Consider the following 19468-nt stretch of genomic DNA (forward strand, 5'->3'; position numbering starts at 1 on the left):
AGATTTTCAGACTGAGAAGTGCCTTAAAGCACTACATCTGATGCTTTGCATCGAGCTTGGTGATGTAAGGCTTGCATCCAGGTCAGCCACTGAAACCTATTCTATGAAGCTCTCTAAATGCTGTAATCTGAAGGCCAGAAGTCTGGACATCTGTAGCTGTTGACTCTGAAGAAAGTTGACGACCTGTGCACACTCTGCACCTCAGCATCTGCTGACCCCACTCTGTGATTTATTTATTTTTTCTCCATAGCCTACCACTTTCTGACAGTGTTCCTGTCATTTGCACTCGCATTCACTGGATTGTGGAATATTTAGTAGCACACAAATTTCTCAACTTTACTTGCTAAACGGGTGTCATATCACAATACCACACTGGAATTCACTGAGCTCCCGACCCATTTTTCCACAAATGTTTGTAGAAGCAGTCTGCATGCCTAGGTGCTTAATTTTATACATCTGTGGCCATGGTAGTGATTGCAACACCTGAATTCAATGATATCGATGGGTTAATGTAATTCTTGAAAATCAGTGTCCTGACAACACTATTGACTTGGATGTGAAATGGCCAGCTGTTACCATATCACCCTCTACAATTTGGATGAATTAGTCTATCCTAACATTGGACAAAAGGCTGGAAGCCATGAACAGGATTCCAGTCCATCACAGAGAGCCAGGCAACCACTCATGCTCACATGAATTTAAAATCCCCACTTAGCACAACATGCTTGTATTTGGACTGAGGAAACCAAAAAGAAACCTTTGGAAGAACATGCAATTTCGTGAACCTTTTTGTTTTGGTATGAGTCATCTTACACCTACAGCCATGGAAAAAGTAGTTTAACTATCATAGTCTACTGTGGTAGTTGCATTGTTAAAATATAATCCCCTTTTAAAACAGTTAAATGAGGATACATTTGTAACATGAAAGCCTAAAAGACCGGCACAAATGCAAAGGTACAAACAGTAAACAGGAAAAAATGAGACAGATGGCCCCAAGACAGGGAGAACAGGGTTAGACGGAGCGAGAGACGCCCAGGCCTTAGCCCCAGCAGTCTTCATGCTGGTAAATTAGCTTGGTGAGATCCCACTGTGGCGATACTCTCCTCATTAAACAGAGACCAGGCTTGCTGTTAGAGGGCTAAGTCAAAAATGTTTTTGAACAAGTAAATAACTATCCAGACTTACTCAAAAGCAGGGATCCAGACGACCAAATCAATTTACTGTATTTGTGCCTATATTCTCATGGTCACCATGCTCTCTTCAATTCCTCCAGCTCATTCTGGGTGTCTAAGACTTGTCAATCCTTGTCTAAGCTCTGTAGCCTTTGAAATTATGTATACAAAATGACTACAATTTCTCTCCACGCAAAAGTTGACTATAAATTGGTTAGCGTGATTAAGCAGATAATTTTATCACGGATGACGTGACCGACCTTCCTCACGATGCCCCTGCAAGTCTGTCTGTTTAACAACGTATCCAATCCTCTTACTGACAGTGTTTTTGTGTGTGTGTGTGTGTGTGTGTGTGTGTGTGTGTGTGTGTGTGTGTGTGTGTGTGTGGGAGACAGAAAAGCGATATGTGCATGTAATGCTTTGGGGTTAATTAGCTTCAAACCAATGCCATCTATCAGCCTTCTGCTCAGACTCTGCTTCCCTACCTGACGGCTCCATTACCACCAGATACACACAAGCACACACTATAGGCCAGTTTAGGTTGCAGTCATGCTTCTGTAAGGTCTCCACATGACAATAATTTTTTAAAACAACATTTAGAATAAAAAAAAAAAAAATCTAATATTTGTCATAGATTTAGATTGTTTTGTGCTTATTTTCAGCCCGTCGTAGGTTACTGTAGCCTGAAAGCACAGCACAAGTTGCTGACTCTAACATTCCTCACAAACCAGAAGTCTCCTTAGGTAAGCATATTTTGCCATGCTGATTTTTTTTGTCTTTTTGGTTCCTCTGCCAGGATGGGTGCAATTCTGTGAAATGAATATACTCAACTTTGGTTCCCAGCTGAAACAACACACACACACACACTCACTCACAAAAAGCCAGTGGCTTGAATCATTAGGTCCAAATCCGGCTGTTAGTTATCTGTTCAGCTCCCTAGTGGGATTTAGTTGGATCTATAGTGAAGGATGAAACTGTTCCTCTCTTTCACCAAACCCATTAAGGAACAGACGGGGCAGACCTAACTGTCTATAGTGGCAGGACTTCTAGGATATTGGCTTATATTGGTTTCTATTGCTTTCACTGCCCCCAGAGTTTATTCAGGAGATACTATTTGGAAACAAAAAGCAGAAGGGCTTTTAAAGGTTTTCTTAAAGCAATGTTTTAGTCAAAGGATTTCGTTTCCAGAGCTCAAGAAAACAGTGATATTAACAGCTTGCTGGTGTTGATTGATTGTTTTCATGAAGGGGAAACATAAGCTTTTACTCTTTCAATACTCTTTGCTTAGAGGGGAATACAGCAATTAAGAATTAATCTGTTATTTTTATGGCTGAGACTAGTCTATTCCATGTTTTCATTGTAATTAATTCTATACTTAAGCAAAGGAACCAAGATTTAATATCTTTGCTGGCTGGGCCCAATCGCTATTCAGTGGCAGCCCCACTACTTGATATAGATTAGTTTGTGTTTGTTCTTAGAAAGAGTTTAGGCTTCTAATGAGGTTTTGTGGGGAGGTACAGGGAATAAGTGCTGGTTCAGAGACCTTTTGGCTTATTTAAGAGTAGTGACTGTAAGGAGGCGAGCAGCAGCATGCATACTGGAATTCTGGTAATCCAGAGATCCTTGGGAACAGAGGATTAACGATTTAAGATGCCTTCATTATACAACAGTGTGTGAAAATTATTTATTTGCTATTATATATAGACTGTATTCCGGGGATCCAAAACTACCAACAATTTGTTACTTTGTGGAAGTACGGTAGTTCTTTGAATAAAATGGGGAAAAAAAAAGAGTTTAAAATTCAAGCTTTCAAGCAAGCATTTATGCAAAATGTCATATATTGAATGACTGAATTGTAATGAATAGCCAAACAAGGTTATGAACAGCATCTAGAACTAAAGAAAATAACATTAACGCTGTATGTTCACCAAAGTATTTTCTCTTGAATACAGCTATTTCTTAGTTTGTGATTGGGTCATCATTCAGCATGTCTATAAGGTCAAGTATCTCCAGGACATACTGCATCTACAGCGGTTTAGATACTTTCTGTCTCATAGAAAAAGAAATACTATCAAATTATTACATTTTAGCATCATCTTGGTTACAAACAGGCTTTTTATTTTTTTATTTTTTTAGCTGAATATAAGTCTATTTGCAACAAAAGTTTTCAGTTGCTTTATCTGTCCACTTTCCACTACTAGACTCCGATCCAGTTGTTTATACATTCAGTAATTATTGTTGATATCTTTCTGCAGTCAGTGGATATTGCATAGATGATAATAATTGTCTTCCAAAACTCTGAAACAATACAGGACATTACTCTGATAAGTGCATGAGAGTCAGAAAGTGTTAATTGAAATGGCAGATAAGCCTATACATACTCTTCCATTTATTACTCACACTTGTATTTCCCTCTCTCTCCCTCATACAGTCACACACATATTCATTAGAGCAAATGGAATTAAGGGGATTGCAGGCATAATCTTCTTCCCCAGCGATGTGGGGGAACCAAGCTGTTAATTTGCCGCCTCTAACTACACCTCCAACTCAGCTTGTTTTGAAAAGGGCTCAAGTCATTGCGAGTCAATGGGAACTCACAGTACGTAAATGATTTACAACACTCAAACGTCGCTTGACATTTGGAAAATTAAGAAGGTTTCTGCACCTTTATGAAAGGTACATATCTGTTTTTCAGGGATCTATGAATGTGTCAGTAGTGGTAGTAACTTGGTAAATGGACCAGTACTTATATAGCGCTTTTCTACTCCAACTAATCACTCAAAGTGCTTTTTACTACAAGCCTCATTCATCCAGCCACACACACATACACACAGGCACTTTTTTTTTATATGTACGTTTTCGATATTTGCAGTGCATCCTGATGGAGGCAACTCTGGGTTCAATATTTTGTCCAATGGATGCTTTAACATGTAGACTGGGATATCCAGTGACTATTGTAGCACTTACGTGGGTTGAAATACAGTATCAATGGATAATTACCAAGGTAATGAGTATTTTTGGGCTAGTATCAGAAGATTAAGAACGACCCTTAGAGCTCTGCTACATGAATGGCAGAGAAACCAGACAAACACAGTTGTGTGGCTTAAAAGTACTTTAGTGATGTTAAGCCTTTTAAAGGAATTTTGTAACCAACACTGAATTACAACAGGTTTTAACAGAACTTCAAGTATAAAATTTTCCCCCAAAGTAGCAAAAAAATAGAATAAAAATAAAATTGTGCACAAGTAAAGAATTGGTCTTTTTTAAGTCCAAATGGTGCTGGTGGGGTCCTTGACAAACAGGTGTATTGCAATAGAATCTGTCCAATAAGGAGTGTGTGTGTGTGTGTGTGTGTGTGTGTGTGTGTGTGTGAGAGATTGTCTGTCCTACCGCACTACTTGTACAGTAGAGGATTGCAGTCCATCAATGTGCAAATGAGTGTGCGTGTATATGTATATCGTCTCCTAGGATCTTAGGTTGGCTCGCCATCCAGTGAACACTGTAACACTCTGGGTTCTGGAATTGCTGACCTGGTCTTTGGATTCGTCCCATATAAAAACCTGTTGAGTGGATGCTCAGCGTTTACGTGAAGCCACAGCTCAGTAAACCTTCCGGTCTTGTTCTGTCCTCGATAACAATTTTTAGCCCGCCTGCTCTGTTCGGCTATAGAAGCAGGAGACTGAAAACTTGGGAGCTGGTACTAAGGAAGGATAAGAGCTGCCTAGAGCTTCACTGATTGGCTGACACGAGAGGAGTGGAGTAAAACCTAACAGCTCTCATCAGAGCTCATCAACCCTCGGAGAAACTTAACCCTTGTTTAACCAGAACAAATATATAAATCTGTGTCCCTTTTTTGTTTAAATAAATATTTTGATCTCTTTTCACTTTCATTAAACAAGAACAGTAAGAACAGAAACAATGAACATAAAATGTTTTACTTTTTCTTCTTTTTTGTTTAAGATGATTTTAGGAATTGGGTTACACTATACTGACATTTATTTACAGTTATTTTTATTTATACCAGACGATACTTTATTTTAACAGGATAATGCTGTAAAAATATGTAATTAAATCATTTATTATAGCATATATCTAGTAAAGCTCCAAGTTTTACAGTATTTTTTTAACAGTACAACAGTAATTCTGAGGCACCAGCCCTATCACAACAAAGAACTGGATAAACCAAAGAAAAAGTATGGAAAGATGGCTTGTGCTTCTGCGTTGTCAGTAGCTTTGCTTGTGAAGTACAGTCGCACTTTTAAACAATTAAGTCACTCGGATATTTCACTGGGTGTGTGCTCAAGTACGGCGTGGAGCAGCAGCGAGCAAACAGCCACCTCTGCCCCTCAAACACAGGAAAGAAAGGAGAAAAGAGAAAATTCATCATGTTTTCTCCGAGTAGAACTAATAAAGCTGGAGTTTATCGATACCACAGTCTTTAATAATTTAGCCCTGGTGCACGTTTTATTACCTGTTTTCGCTACCTATCCCTAGTGACTATATAAATGTCTGCAGAAATATTTTGTGAAAACACAGGTATATTTGGGGTAGACGGTACTGGCTCTATGCCTGCAGTAGACAATATTGGATGTTGAATCTGTACTTTATGTAACTCTCGCTCCCTCACTGCACTTGCTCTTTTCTCTGCTTTTCGTCCTCTTACTCAGTAATGACTTGGGAAGGATGACAAGTCATTACTGAGTGTGTTTGTCTGAGTATGTCTGTGGTTCCCAGCTTTAGAGTGAAATAACAAAAGATCAAAGTATTAGGTTTGCGGAGGTCACAAAGTTTCTTTCCCATGGTAAACAGACGGATACCTCATACTCCTGCATCCATGAATTCAGTGCTCTTTGAAATGGATATTCAGTTATTTAAAAGTACATAGAGTAAAAGACCAAGTAAAACGGTGGAGTTACACACAGCATAGACGTGAACGCAGCAGCACATGCATGTAGCCACATACTGTATATACAGTGATGAGCTGGAATTGGCTTTGATTTTTTTCCTTTTTTGTTTGTTTATCATTACCTCTATGAATTATACATATCCTGAAGTTCACCAGAGTTCCCAATTCTATTCCCCTGACAGAGGAGACCAAAAACGGCACTCAAATGCTGGAAGTGTGAACTTCCATTGGGTTGGAAAAATGGAAAGTTATTAAACAACTGAAAACTGAGGAACAAAGCTGTTTTGTTTCAAAATTAGATATCCAGCCAGCAATAAAACAAGAATTTTTCCATTTAGTACTGAGCAATGAGCGTTGTCATAGAAGTGAAAACAAAATATTCTCTCTTCTCAATATTCTCCTTATACACAGTTAATGTGCTGTACAGGTTAGGAATTACAATTAGCATACTTCATTTACAATACAATGCATTTTTATGCTGCATGCAATAATCTTGAAACTTAGCATTATTTACCTTTGTTTACAGATTTGCTTCAAAACCACTGAAGAGAAATAACTTACAGTATCTCTCAAAATGGATCGCTGACCTTTTTAAAATGGCAAAGACAAGTATAGATGCACAGCGACAGAGACTTCAGATGATGCTCAAAGGGAATAAAGACAGTGAGTGATGGCCTTTAGAAACATTCAAGTCACATAAACACACATACTTGCACACACTGTCTGTCCTAAATCTCCCGCCTGGATTTGCTGTGTTCAGCAGTTGTCGACGTTGGTGTTTTTGTGTGTGTTAGCATGGGAGACAGACAGCTGACACACCTTATGCTTGGGCTGAGATTGGCAGTTAAGAGTTGCTTCGAATGTATGCCAATGATATGTCTGCCCAAAAACTCTGTGTGTGTGTGTGTGTGTGTGTGTGTGTGTTTGCGAATGTTATAAATGGAGGGGCTTCTCCCACTGTCAGGGGGAAAAAATCAATCTGCCTGTCAGCCATTGAACACCTTCGGCCTGTTATGCCACCTATCACAAGCAATAGACGTGTGTGTGTGTGTGTGTGTGTGTCTTCTGTTATTTCGTCAGCCTCTTTGTCTCTCCGTTCTGCAATCTGACTGTTGTGCTTTTCTTTCCCACATGTCTCTTCTCTGTCTCTTTTAAATCTTCTCTCTATCCTGAATCTGTCAGCCATAACACAAGTGTTGAAAAATGACACCACCTGCTTACCTTTTAGTTACCACACTGTCAGCCTGTATTCATATTTCCAATTATGAAGCAATTATGCTTTAATACCTGTTCATCATCAGTATGTTTTCTTTTTCCTTTCATATCTATGAACCAGCAATTTCTCATTTTAGTTACACTGTAACATTCATGTTGATGACTTTGTCTCAATTTCCTGACAGTTGTTTACCACACTGATCCTGCAGGGAGTGGGCGTTTTGTAATTCCTAGTTCAAATATCACTGAACCGTTTTACTTTTTCGAGTTTTTTTTTTTTCATTGTATGGGAACACATTACTTGTGGTGATAAACATTAAATTGAAAAAATAATCATATAAGAGTCTTCCCACTTTACTCATTTTAATATGTAGGCAGTAAAACAATTACACTATTTGGCTCACGTTCAGAAACACCACGCTATTAACTGTGCTTTTTTTCACATTTCCTCAACATCTTCCTTCCTTCTTCCCCTTTTTCCATCCAGATCCCGCAGATCAGCTACGCCTCCACGGCTCCCGAGCTGAGTGACAACACTCGCTATGACTTCTTCTCCCGTGTTGTGCCACCGGACTCGTACCAGGCCCAGGCCATGATGGACATCGTCACGGCAATGGAGTGGAACTACGTTTCCACGCTGGCCTCAGAAGGCAACTATGGCGAGAGCGGCGTTGAGGCCTTTATCCAGATTTCCAGAGAAACTGGTAAGAGCGAACCTTTCCTCTGTTCATCTGCATCCCCCCTTAAAACGAAACCTCAGCTCAGCCTTGATTGAGATTAGAAGACTTATATTGTTTTTCTATATCATAGATTGTTCTGATTTTGTCTACATTTTATGGCGACGAGTTTTTATCCTCCAGCTTTTCTGGGAAAATGTTTGAAGCAGCATTTATATCTCCTTCTCTTCTGTGTTGTGTGACACCTTCATACAGTATTTGCTGTGACTGTCACTCCAGAGCAAATCATAATTTAAATGGATTTGAGTGAGAGCAGAGCGGAGGTCTATACTAGAGTTAAAAAAACTGTTAGAAGGCAAGCTCGCCACTTCTGCTCCACTATCAGGATGTAATAACTATGATATGATGTTCATAGTGCACTTTGGTGTATAGTACATGAATAGTGGCTTTGGCCTGCAATTTTGGATGAATTGTAGAAAGAACACAGTGGAAACCTGTTGTTTAAAGTTCTAGAGAAACTCCGGGGGAAGTTCACTCTTTGCGTAAATTGCAGGCTGTAGATTGCAGACTGTGGCGAGCAAACTGAGAAAGTTATTGTCGCAAACATGTGATGGACAAGTGCAGCCATCTGTGTATCTGTCTTTTAGTTCTTTATGCATGTATTTCTTTTTTGGCAGTGACGCCAGCTCTCGCAGACGCATTCAGCCGGTGTGAAAAAGGTGTGCTGTCATGGTTATTGTCCCTGAGAATTAGCAGAACAAGCTCTAAACGTCTAATACGGCAACTCTAGTTACTCTAGTAGGCAGGCGGGTGATACGGCGTTAAAGAGTGGATTTTTATGTTGACACAAAGACAGGGGTCATATTAAGCAGGTGGAAATCAAGAGTGAGGTTGATTTTAATAAGGTGGTGCAGAGTAAATTGTTGGTGGGAAATGTGTCTTGGGTTTTGGCCCGCACGCAGTCATTTCAGAGCACATCTGTTGCTGGTGCAGCATTAATGTGCTGCCACTTTGGTGCTTTGATCAACAAAAGCAAAGCTAAGTCACTAAACTGCTGTAAGAACTTGGAGCAAATGTTCAGCAGTAACAGACTGTAAATGATCAGTTTTGTCATTGCTGCTTAAACTGTCATCTGCAAACTGGGATCAGTAATTTGAGCAGGACCTGTTGTCCTCTGCAGCTTTATGCTGTAGTGAAAGCATCTCAGTTCATTAAATCTCTTGATCCATCTGAAGGCAGCAGGACTCACGCAGCCATGTGTCATCAAAGGAAGGACAAATGGTGGAACAGTGACAGAGTTACGGGTGCCTGAGGCTAACTGATGTCCATGACGATCAAAAGGCTTATCTGTACTGTAGTACAATACCACAGAAGAGCTGCTGTAAGACATATCTGAACACCTTCATGCTTCAGAATGGTAGACAGGTAGTATAACAGTTGGGGCATGGTCACCCCTACCTGTCTAGAGCCTTCAGTGGAAGCATGAGTGTCTAAACTGAAACATGGAGCTAAGTAGGAATTCCCCCTTATTGCCAGGTGCATGAGCATGATTTAGCAGGGAGAGAGATAGCAGCATGATGCATTTGGTAACAAGCTATTGAACCCAGAGTAGGAAATGTTCTGCTGGTAAACCTCAGGTACTAAACTTTGTTGCTGACTATGCATGGGGTTACTACAGCTGTCAAGATACTGGAATTTCAAAGTCGATACCAATACCCAAGAAAATACTCAATACTAGATAAAAGCTTTTGAGCCCATCGTGCAACAACAGAAGTAATGAAAAAGAAGTTATTAACATTTGTTAATGTTCCACAAATTTTTCCAGTTATAAGTTAGAATTAGCAAAATATTTTTAAAAAAATGCCCAACACATATCAATAATGTAATTATTGTGGAAGAAGAGCATAATGGAAGATGGAGTGGTAAAGTGTGGTATCACTTATGCTCATTGCCTGCTTTTCAAAACTGACCTCAGAGCTATACAACAAAATAAGAAACCCATTTCAATAAATTATTGTGTAAGTAGTTAAAGCTTATCATATATTGTCCACCATTCACACTGGTCCACCTCAGTCTGCAGCTCTTTGCGTCCTTTCTTCAGCTCTTGAGCCACAAAACCCGTCTGATTTGGCTGTGCTGCTCCGGATTTCACTCTTCATTTGCTCGGTTTACTTCTCTACATTAGACTCTGCACTGTTGGGCTACGGTTCCCCCGCTGCTCTGCACAGCCAGCAAACTGCCCCATTCTCTGTTTCCGTAATCCGCTCTGTCACTGCTCCATATTCCATCCATGTCACGTTCAGCCTGCAACAATTATTTATCTTTTATCTAACTAAAATTCAGTAGCTGCTACCTTAATGATAACAGATGGCTAATGTGGCTACTGGGTAACTGCTAACAGTTAAACAGCTAATGTCAACATATATGCTGGCCAGGTTAGCTTTTACGATAACTTTTTAATACTTCACTGGGTTGAAATAGGAGCTTAACTGTGCTCTCAAATTCCTCCTAAAACGCTGTACAGTGTTAAGAACATTGACTACTACAGCTGTTAGTGATTGGAGGGGCTGTGTGAGTGTTTGCCGGCAAATTATGATGCAAATTATATTAGTTAAAATTGGTTGGTTTCCTGTCAAATCATACAGTTCACATACATAAATAATAGCAATGCTCCAAATTTTAGCAATGAAATAACTTTTAGTAAGTTACACTGCAAAGTGCCATTGTCACATTTTATTGGAGTAGTTTGTGCTTACTTGACTTAATTGACAGAACGCATGATTTAAAGAAAGGATTTATCGGTCCTGTGTTAGTCTCTGCCACCTTTACAACACTATTAAATAAAAGTAGCATGTCGTATTCTTTAAATGCACTAGACCGTCACATTATAGTTTATGAAACAGTTTAGAGTAGAAATTAAAATACCTTGGAACATTTCTGTCATATAAATGCCTTCATCAGCCTGTTTTAACTGTTTATTTCTGCCATCACTGTGCAAATTAAATTAAAAAAAAAAACGTACAGACCTGCCTCTGGCTGTAGATTTGGGGTGCTTTGAGTTCAGGTCATGCTGCTCTGCACAGTTGGGACAACAATCGGATTTCCTGGAGAAACCTCCCTCTATTTGTTGAGCTGCTGTTCTCATGCATCACTTAGAGCAGAACAGCTGTTTTCAGAGCAGTGACACCCGTGATGAGGGAATTTGTCACCACGGCCTCAGTACTTTTGAATTCCACTTCTAGAGCCGAAAGTCTGCAGGTCTTGAAGCAGATATCCTGCTCACAGCTATATTTTGTTTCTTGTCTCCCTGCAGCAAGCTTTTGCCATTTTCTCTTAGCCAAGGTCTTGGAGAGTAATGGGCTTCTCATGGTGATATACTATACTGTTGTTAGCTGGGCTTGTATTTAGCAGTGGGATGTAAATTGGACAGTTGTTGGCTCTTGATTTTTACGGGCTGCTTGTGATCGATGTGTTTGCAGGTCTCTTTTAGTCTCGGCCTGCATTTCTGTTCTTTTTAAAATCACTCTTTGCCTGCTGTATTATCACGGAAAGATTTCAGGGCTGGGTTTGCTGTGAAGGGACAGTAGATGATGTATTTTAACTACTTCACTGGATGGTGGAGTGACAGGAAAAATGAGAACAAATCACTACAGAGTAAGTGAGAGTGACAGAGATACAGAAAATGAGAGAAACACAGAGAGATAGATCACTTGTCTGTTTTGATGTAAACTCTAAAAGCACGGTCCCTGTGGTCCTGGGAGCATCAAGATGGGTGAATGCAGAATCAAAATCAGTTTATGAAATCCTTCAAGTGATGTTGACAGATCAAAATGCTGCTGGTTTCCCTTGTTATGTCTCAAATGTTTTTTGAAAACACATCATGTTGGATGTTGACAAATATTTACCGACTGACAGAGCCAAGACGAGTAAAGAATCCATTTGAGGGGATTCTCATCAGTCGAAATATTTCCAGTTTTTATTTTTTATCATCCTGTTGATTTTCTTCCCTTTGTTGTTGTTGTTGTTTCTCCATTGTTTGTGTGCTGATGCAGAAATGACAGTTTTTTTTGTATGTCTGTGCTGTTGTCTAGCTGTCCATCTTAGTCCCAGTGCGTGTTTGGAGCCAGCTCGCCCAGGGTTTTGTGCAGTGGCAGTCAGCACATAAATGTTTTGTGTGGTGTCAGATCAGTGCGTGTGTGTGTGTGTGTGTGTGTGTGTGTGTGTGTGTGTATACGTCACTGTACAGTCTGAAGCAATACTTAGCAAAGTGTGTATTTGTGTTCTGGGCCGGGGGGTGGGGGCATTATCTTGCTTTATATGTGTGTAGGTGGATGTGTGTGTGGGTGTATGGTTGGGGCTGCATGCTGTGACAGCAGTCACTCAATTCTTTACTCTGCCTCTCTGAAGACGCCAAGCAAGCTAAGGAAGATACAGGGATGGCAGAGTGGACAAAACGCTGGTGAACAAGAGGAGGGGACAGGAAAAAGTGACAGGACGGGGAGAGTTCATAGTGTGTTGGAATTAATGAATGAAACTGGACGCTGGGAAATAGGTAGAATAGGAAAAGAATAAGGAAAGGAAGAGCAGCATTAGGATAAAAATAAGGACCCTGGTAATGATATTAAGCATGCGTTGTACACATATGCATGCATATATTCCCTGAGACACAGTCATATATTTTCATTTTATTGCATTTTCAATAACAAGTGGACCTCTTCAGATTCACTCGGAGAGAGAAAATAAGAGAAAGCGAGCTGCTGGGAATTTCTAGGATGTTATTTTGTAACTGCGGTGTAATGAGTGAAGTTTACAAGGCACTCTGCATACTGATACCAAACATCCATATGAATTGGTGTGTAATCATTCACCGATGAGTGTTAAAGGGTGGGTGTGTTTGAGAGAGTTATAGAAAGTGTGCACGTGTACTGCGTGCATTGTGAAAGGATATTAATTGCCAAAAACTGCTCTCATCACATTAGCATATGTCAGGGGTTAGTGGGTGTGTGTGGGGGGTGAATAGGTGATAGTGGCAGCAACAGAAAATGTTTAAAACTGTCCACTCAGACTTTTTATTTAAGACTCTGGAAGTTAAATCTTTACTTCTCCAATACGGTGTTTGAAAGTGAATATGTCCTACTTATGTTTGCTGCCGCACAGCTGCAGCGCTATGCCTCTCCCAGGAGGAGTAAGTAGAAAATTCTGCACATCTAATTTTTCAGCCAAGTCCACAGAGCAGTCAGCAAAATCTTTGTTTCAAAAGGACTGCTTTAGGAGGAAAAAACAACTGGAAACAACTTTGTTTTTAGGTTAGAAGGGAAAGAATGCAAAGAACAGGATGCAGGTGGTAAAGAAATCAACCTTCCTATGTTTGCCTTACTTTGCTAGCTCTTAACACTGGCATTAAACACAAAATTTCACTAAAGCACTAACTCTTGAGCCCACACCTTAAAAAATTGCCACAGTGGCCAACGTCAAACTGATCACAGTTCTTTTTCGTCTCCAAAAGCATGGATCTTGTCAGATCACCCCTTGCCATTAGTAACCAACCATGAGACAAAGTATTATGAACTTTGGCTTAAGATATTAGAACCCTTTGAGGAGGGAGATCGCAATGATGCTGTAAGGGGAGCCAGATAAGGTTGGCTCCCCTTACAGCATCATTCATCTGTATAGTGGTTTATTATATCTGTCCAAATAACTGCAAATTATTTAAGCCTGCAGTCTTTGTGCCCATATGTCCAAATACCTGCTGGCGAAATTACCAACACAGTCCCCGAGTGGCACAGCTTGCTTGTAGAAGAATCTAACTCATAAGTCTTCCCTGATCAAACCTGACCTGACAAGGTTCGTTTGGAGTAGGAGTTCTCACACAGATGTTTGGCAGCTTCTAAAAGTGTTAGAGATTTCTTTCTTGACTACATCGTGCATACTGTTTGTTAGAAGCAGCTAAAGCCTTTGACAGGGTGGAATTTCATTTTCTCTTTGAGGTCTTAGGGAGACTTAGATCATGGCCTGAATTCATTAAGCGGGTAAATGTGCTTTATAGTGCCCAGAATAAATTTGCATATTTTTTAATAAAAGCTCAAATTTTCAATATCACTATTTGATATGTTGTTTTCATGTTATCTAAAAAAATAAGTACACTTCAAATGATTCACAAATAGTTTCATGCTGCTTTTCTTTACATGTTATCGTGAATGTTGTGTATTCAGGATAACAGATACGGGGAAGGATTTGGTTTTAAAGTAGGGATGCTCTGATGCGGTGGAGTCAACAGGCTAATAGAAATTCAATACAGAATCCTTATGAGATTGCAGCAAATACCTCAGTGTCTCACGACTTTATTTCGAGGCACCCCCCACCCGCTGCGCAAATTGTACTTAAGAAGAGGGATCTTGCATTTGGCAGTGCCTTCTCTGTCTCACAGGAATATAACTTAATTTTTAAAAAGGAAATAAAAATGAACCCAGGCTTATTTTTGTGGAATCTTTTCAGGTGTAGAGCTCACTTTAAGAAATGTTCAGCACAAATTATTTAACAAGCTTCTTTTATTCACATGAAGAAGCATTTTATTTCAGTGGGTTAGATCCAGACCTCCCACAGTTCGCCAGTAGTATGGAGAAAACTTTAAAGTGTTAAGCCACAGAGTGACTGCACTCTGCCTTAAAGTGGAATTCAAACTTTTTTTGATGAACTGTGGGAGACTTCATCCATCTGCCTCCCAAAATGGGAACCAGATCTAGTATGCAAAGGACTTTGCACAGAGGAAGAGGGGCCTTTTCCTGCCTCTCTACATGACTTTCTTCAAAGTATCTTATTGCTTAGTAATTCTCACTATTTCTTGTAAGGGAACCAAGATACTAGTTTTTGGGGGTTTTTTTTGCCGGAAATAATGTTTGGTGTTGAAACTGAGCTGATTGTGCTCATGAACATAGTTTTTAGATACACCACACTAGCAGCTTTGTACTTGATACTAATTTGTCAGTGTTACCATGCAAATGTGCTACACAGAAAGGACCAGATTTACTGTTGTTTTGTTCCAGGGCAAAAGCCTCTTTGGGCTTAAAAGAGTACTATTAGGATTTTTTAGGAAGCTTTCTTTAAGCAGTCTTCTGGAATAGTTCTATAAGCTTCTTGAAGGACATTCAAAGCTCTTCTTCGGGCTTTTGTCATGCATTTTTTTTTTGCCAAGATGATCCCACACTGTTGGAGTAATGTGGGGTGGCCAACGCACTGATAATCTTCCATTGTGTGTGTTCTGTATCCAGAGCATCTAATTTATAATCATACTGTACTTGTACTGTTTTTGGTAAGTACATTATTCACCCCCCAGGTACATTAATTGCATTCACTTTTCTGTTATTTTGGAACGCACTTGGTCAGTATAGAAATGAACTGCCTGCGTCCATGTTTGTAAATTACCATCTTCTTAATAAATCATAAACAGAACTTTTAAATCTCCATCAGCGCATTTTAAACAGTTTAAATCATGTCCATGCTGTTTAATTGGCTTCTCATGCCAACATTTCTATGTTTCTATCCATGTAGGGTTCTCTAGTATATATTTAATATATTTTTTGTTTGCTCATCCATGCCTACATCCTGAAATATATTCACCGTGACGTTAACTGCATATGTAGCCTGCGTGTTGTCACCCCCAGCCATGGCTTTCCAGTCATGCAGAACTAGTAACAGACACAGCTCAGTGAGCAGGGGCCAAATGTGTTTACTCATCATTAGTGTGTGCTCATGAACTGGATGCATTAAACAGGTTTTGTACACAGCGAATCGATGTAGCCCACTGATCAAAGGTTAATGAATAAATAATGCAAAGGTCAACTTTTTTTAGGCAAAAGTGGCCCTGTTACAGTGTTAAAATATCACAAAGTTGCATCTTACATCACACAGAGCAGAAGCAACGCATCAGAAAAGCCTTTTTTGATACCGAATCCCTGAAGAGCAAAAAAACCAAAACAAACCCAAAACATATTTTTTTCTGACACAGAGGTCTAGACCAAAAACAGAAGCACGCAAACATCTCAACCTGGTAGTGTTTCATTTTAGTGCTGAGACAGTCCAAGCTCCTGGCCTACATTTTCATCTAAAGGGCAATCTCCCTTTCCACCATCCAAGAGTACTGTTGACCCTCTCTGTAGAGAATACATCATGTAGTGCTGAGGCCACAGCCTCCTAAATCAACCAGTGTTTGAAACGTATGGATTTCTGCACTATAAAACAAGAGGTGGCAGTGTACTTTACCAAAGATAGAAGACATCTTTTAAATCAAGTCACGGCCCTTTCTCCTTCCAGTACCCTTCCTCACCTCCCCGTGGAATCCAGCTGGGATTAAAACTACCACATCTACATTCAGACACACTGCAGACAGAGCGAAAGGGGATGTGTGTTTGCAAGGGAGAAGGAAAGAGAGTGGGCGTGACTCAATCTGTGTGTTACCGAGTGTGTATGGGCACCTGTAAGTGTAGGGGGCAGAGAGAGAAAGCATATGTGTGGACTGAGTTCACCGGCTTAGAACAGTCAACTGCCCCTGACACTGGCCGCTCTGCTGCAGCTCTGGAAGGCGGTAATGAAGAGAGGAAGGAAATGAGCGGGAGAAAAAGGGCTGAAAGAAAATAATTAAACGTTTATCTCCAGATTCATTTAATTAGTTCTCTGGCTCTACACTAATCTTCCGCCTTTTTGCTTAGCTTTGCCTCTTTAGTTCGCTTCGAGTCCACTCTTGCCCTCCACATTGAAGGCGGTCCTTGTCATTATCCAGCACTTGCTACTAGCTATTCTGTTTTTTCATTGAGGAAGAGCAGATTGTACATTAATTGAAATGCACCTATCATCTATTTATGAGCTTTTACAGTATGTTCCATTTTTAGACCTCACTTGTGTTGGAGAAAAGGTAATGATCTGAAAAACAAAGAAAATCCTATATTTTTTGCTTGCTGTATGAATTCAATTGTTGTCTGGTGTAAGTGTGAGTTTTCTAACACAGGCTGTCGCACAGCCTCACAAAATATAAATGCTCAAGAAAAAGCAGCGGGCACTTAAACACACTCTCTAACTCTCTCAGTTGACAATGTATGTCTCTCGGGTGGAATTAGCTCTCTGTTTCTTGTCCTTGATTACACTCCCCTCACAACTTAAGACTGATACTATTCATCACCACACTCAGACACAGACACACACTCACATGGGGAACACAAACATCAACCCATCCATTTGTAACTAATTACACCAGCCTTGGTTCTCATCTCAAGGTGAAGCTGTCTTAGTTGCCTGAAGGGCCCCAAAGTCTCAGTTGCTTATAGACTTGTTTATCCTCTTGGTATGAGGCATGATTGTCTTTGTGAATTCAAGTTCTTCTTTTATTAAACCTTTTATACATATATATATATATATATATATATATATATATATATATATATATATATATATATATATATATATATATATATATATATATATATATATATATAAGCCAGTTTGAAGATTTGTTCAGAGCAAGAACACTGACAGAAACTAACCATAATTAGTGCATGTAGTAAAAACACATTGTGGAATACATTATTTTTGTTTCTTGCCTTATTGAAAATGGTTTGGCTTTTACTCAGAAATATACAGTAGTGTGCAAAAGTCTTTATTTTTTTGCTCACAGACTTTTTAAAATTAGTCTTTGTCAGTATTCCTCCAGGCTTTCTTTGGACATCGGCTGCTTTTTCGCACATTATCAAGTGATAACCTATATCTGACTATTTTCAGGGGGATACCTCTTCTTTTTTCTAAAAATTATTATTATTGTTGTTGTTGTTGTTGTTGTTAAGCCACTTAACACAGTGACATATGAATAATTTCAAGATTAAGAAAATGAAGAAAAAGTTAAGTGAAATGGAGAAAACACAGAGTTATGCCAAATTACACAAGAACTGGACTGAAAACCAGTCACAACAGGTCTGATAGAGTGATGAATCTATATTTTCCTGGCATGCACGGAGGAGGTCAGGAGAAAGATGCAATAATGTTCACAGCCATCTGTAAAACATGGTGAACATGGTGAACAAAAGGTATCCAACATCCACAGAAGAGCTTTCAATGTCCATCAAGAAGCCTGAAGAACCATTGCTGAAGGCTACTTAAAGGAATGACAAGAAAGATTACCTAAGAGTTCAGGCTGAAGAATCAATGTGGTCATCGCAAATGTTAACCTTCAAGCTCGTTAGCAGCTCGTTACCCACTGCGCTTTTGCTTTTTATTCTGTATATTTGCATGTTTCAATAATTCATTGCACCTATTTCTTATTTTTGTAGCAAAATATAAAGAAATAAAGGTGTCGTTAGACTTTTAGACAGAAGAGGTGATTTAAATCTTTTCAAGTCTCCGGATTCTATTATAATCAGGCCAATGTTAGCCTTATGTTACCAATCTCTCACCTGGGTGAAATTGACAATATCTATTAGGAGTTAACAGCCCTCTGCAGATGGCATTAGTATTGCCAGAGGACATCTAGAGAGGGTAATTATTACCTCAGTAACTCTGTGAATTTCATCCCATCCAGCTGAAATAGCCATTTTTAGCAATTATCCCTGGCCTCCCAATAAAACATCCAACAGAAATGATTCCTGGAAAACTCTGCCTGCAATGCTTTTTCAACCTGTAAACCCATTTCAGTATTTTGAGCCCGGTCTCGGTGATTGGTTGGGAGTTGAAAGAATAATTATGAAGCAGTTTGGCTGACGTGCAATATGTTACACAATAGATTTCAAGGCCCTGTAGCACAAAACATAAATCTGTCTTGTTCGATAGCAATCATTAAAGGCAAGTTTAAATTTCAGAGTTCGCTGGTGGGTATACACAGTAATCAACAGTAGTATGTATTGTCTATATGTTCTGGTACAGCACTGGGCCACGGTGGAATGTGCTATAGTGCCTTTGCTATATGTTGATCAGTGCTTCTGTTAGATGTGTAGTGTCTCTTTCAGCTCTAGTGGTTTTCTTGACAGGGATGAGAACTCCCCATATTCCACAGTGACAGAGCAAGACAGGGTGGGGAGACAGAAGTACAGATGGAGGGAGAGGGAGGATTAGTGTGCGCATGTGTATGTATATGCGTGTAACCCTCTATTCTCTGTCCCTATTTGGCCTCATAGAGATCAGTGAGAGAGAAACCTCCGCCAGTTGCTGCTAAGCCCCAAAAGTAATTTCAGCTATATTATTGCAGCAGTTGGTACACATAGGTGTGTTTCTATGTGTGTTTGCAGCTTATGTCAGGCTGTGCTGTAGGTATGTTTTAACTCAGTTTTTATATATGCATATTTGTTTATGTGTGTGTGTATATATGCTTATGCAAGAATTATGTGTGTTTTAGGTTTTGTTTTTTTGTTTTTTTGCGTGTGTGTGGCTTGTGCCAGTTTGCTGTTTTTGCGTGTGTGTGTTTTGGAAATCTTTCTGCACAAGTTAAAAGCACTTTCAAGCCTCTTCTCCGTTCTGCTCCA

At 39.6% G+C, this 19468-nt stretch overlaps 1 protein-coding gene across 1 annotated transcript in view; it reads left to right on the forward strand.

The window, feature by feature from the left end:
• grm8a (glutamate receptor, metabotropic 8a) overlaps positions 1–19468 on the forward strand; it is a 305450-nt gene that overhangs the window by 123804 nt on the left and 162178 nt on the right. Inside the window, exon 3 of the mRNA XM_080886003.1 lies at positions 7781–7997. Coding sequence (XP_080742129.1) covers positions 7781–7997 — 217 coding nt within the window. The remainder of the gene's footprint in view (positions 1–7780; positions 7998–19468) is intronic.

Source organism: Rhamphochromis sp. 'chilingali' (genome assembly GCF_963969265.1).
Source record: "Rhamphochromis sp. 'chilingali' genome assembly, chromosome: 7".
Taxonomy (NCBI): domain Eukaryota; kingdom Metazoa; phylum Chordata; class Actinopteri; order Cichliformes; family Cichlidae; genus Rhamphochromis; species Rhamphochromis sp. 'chilingali'.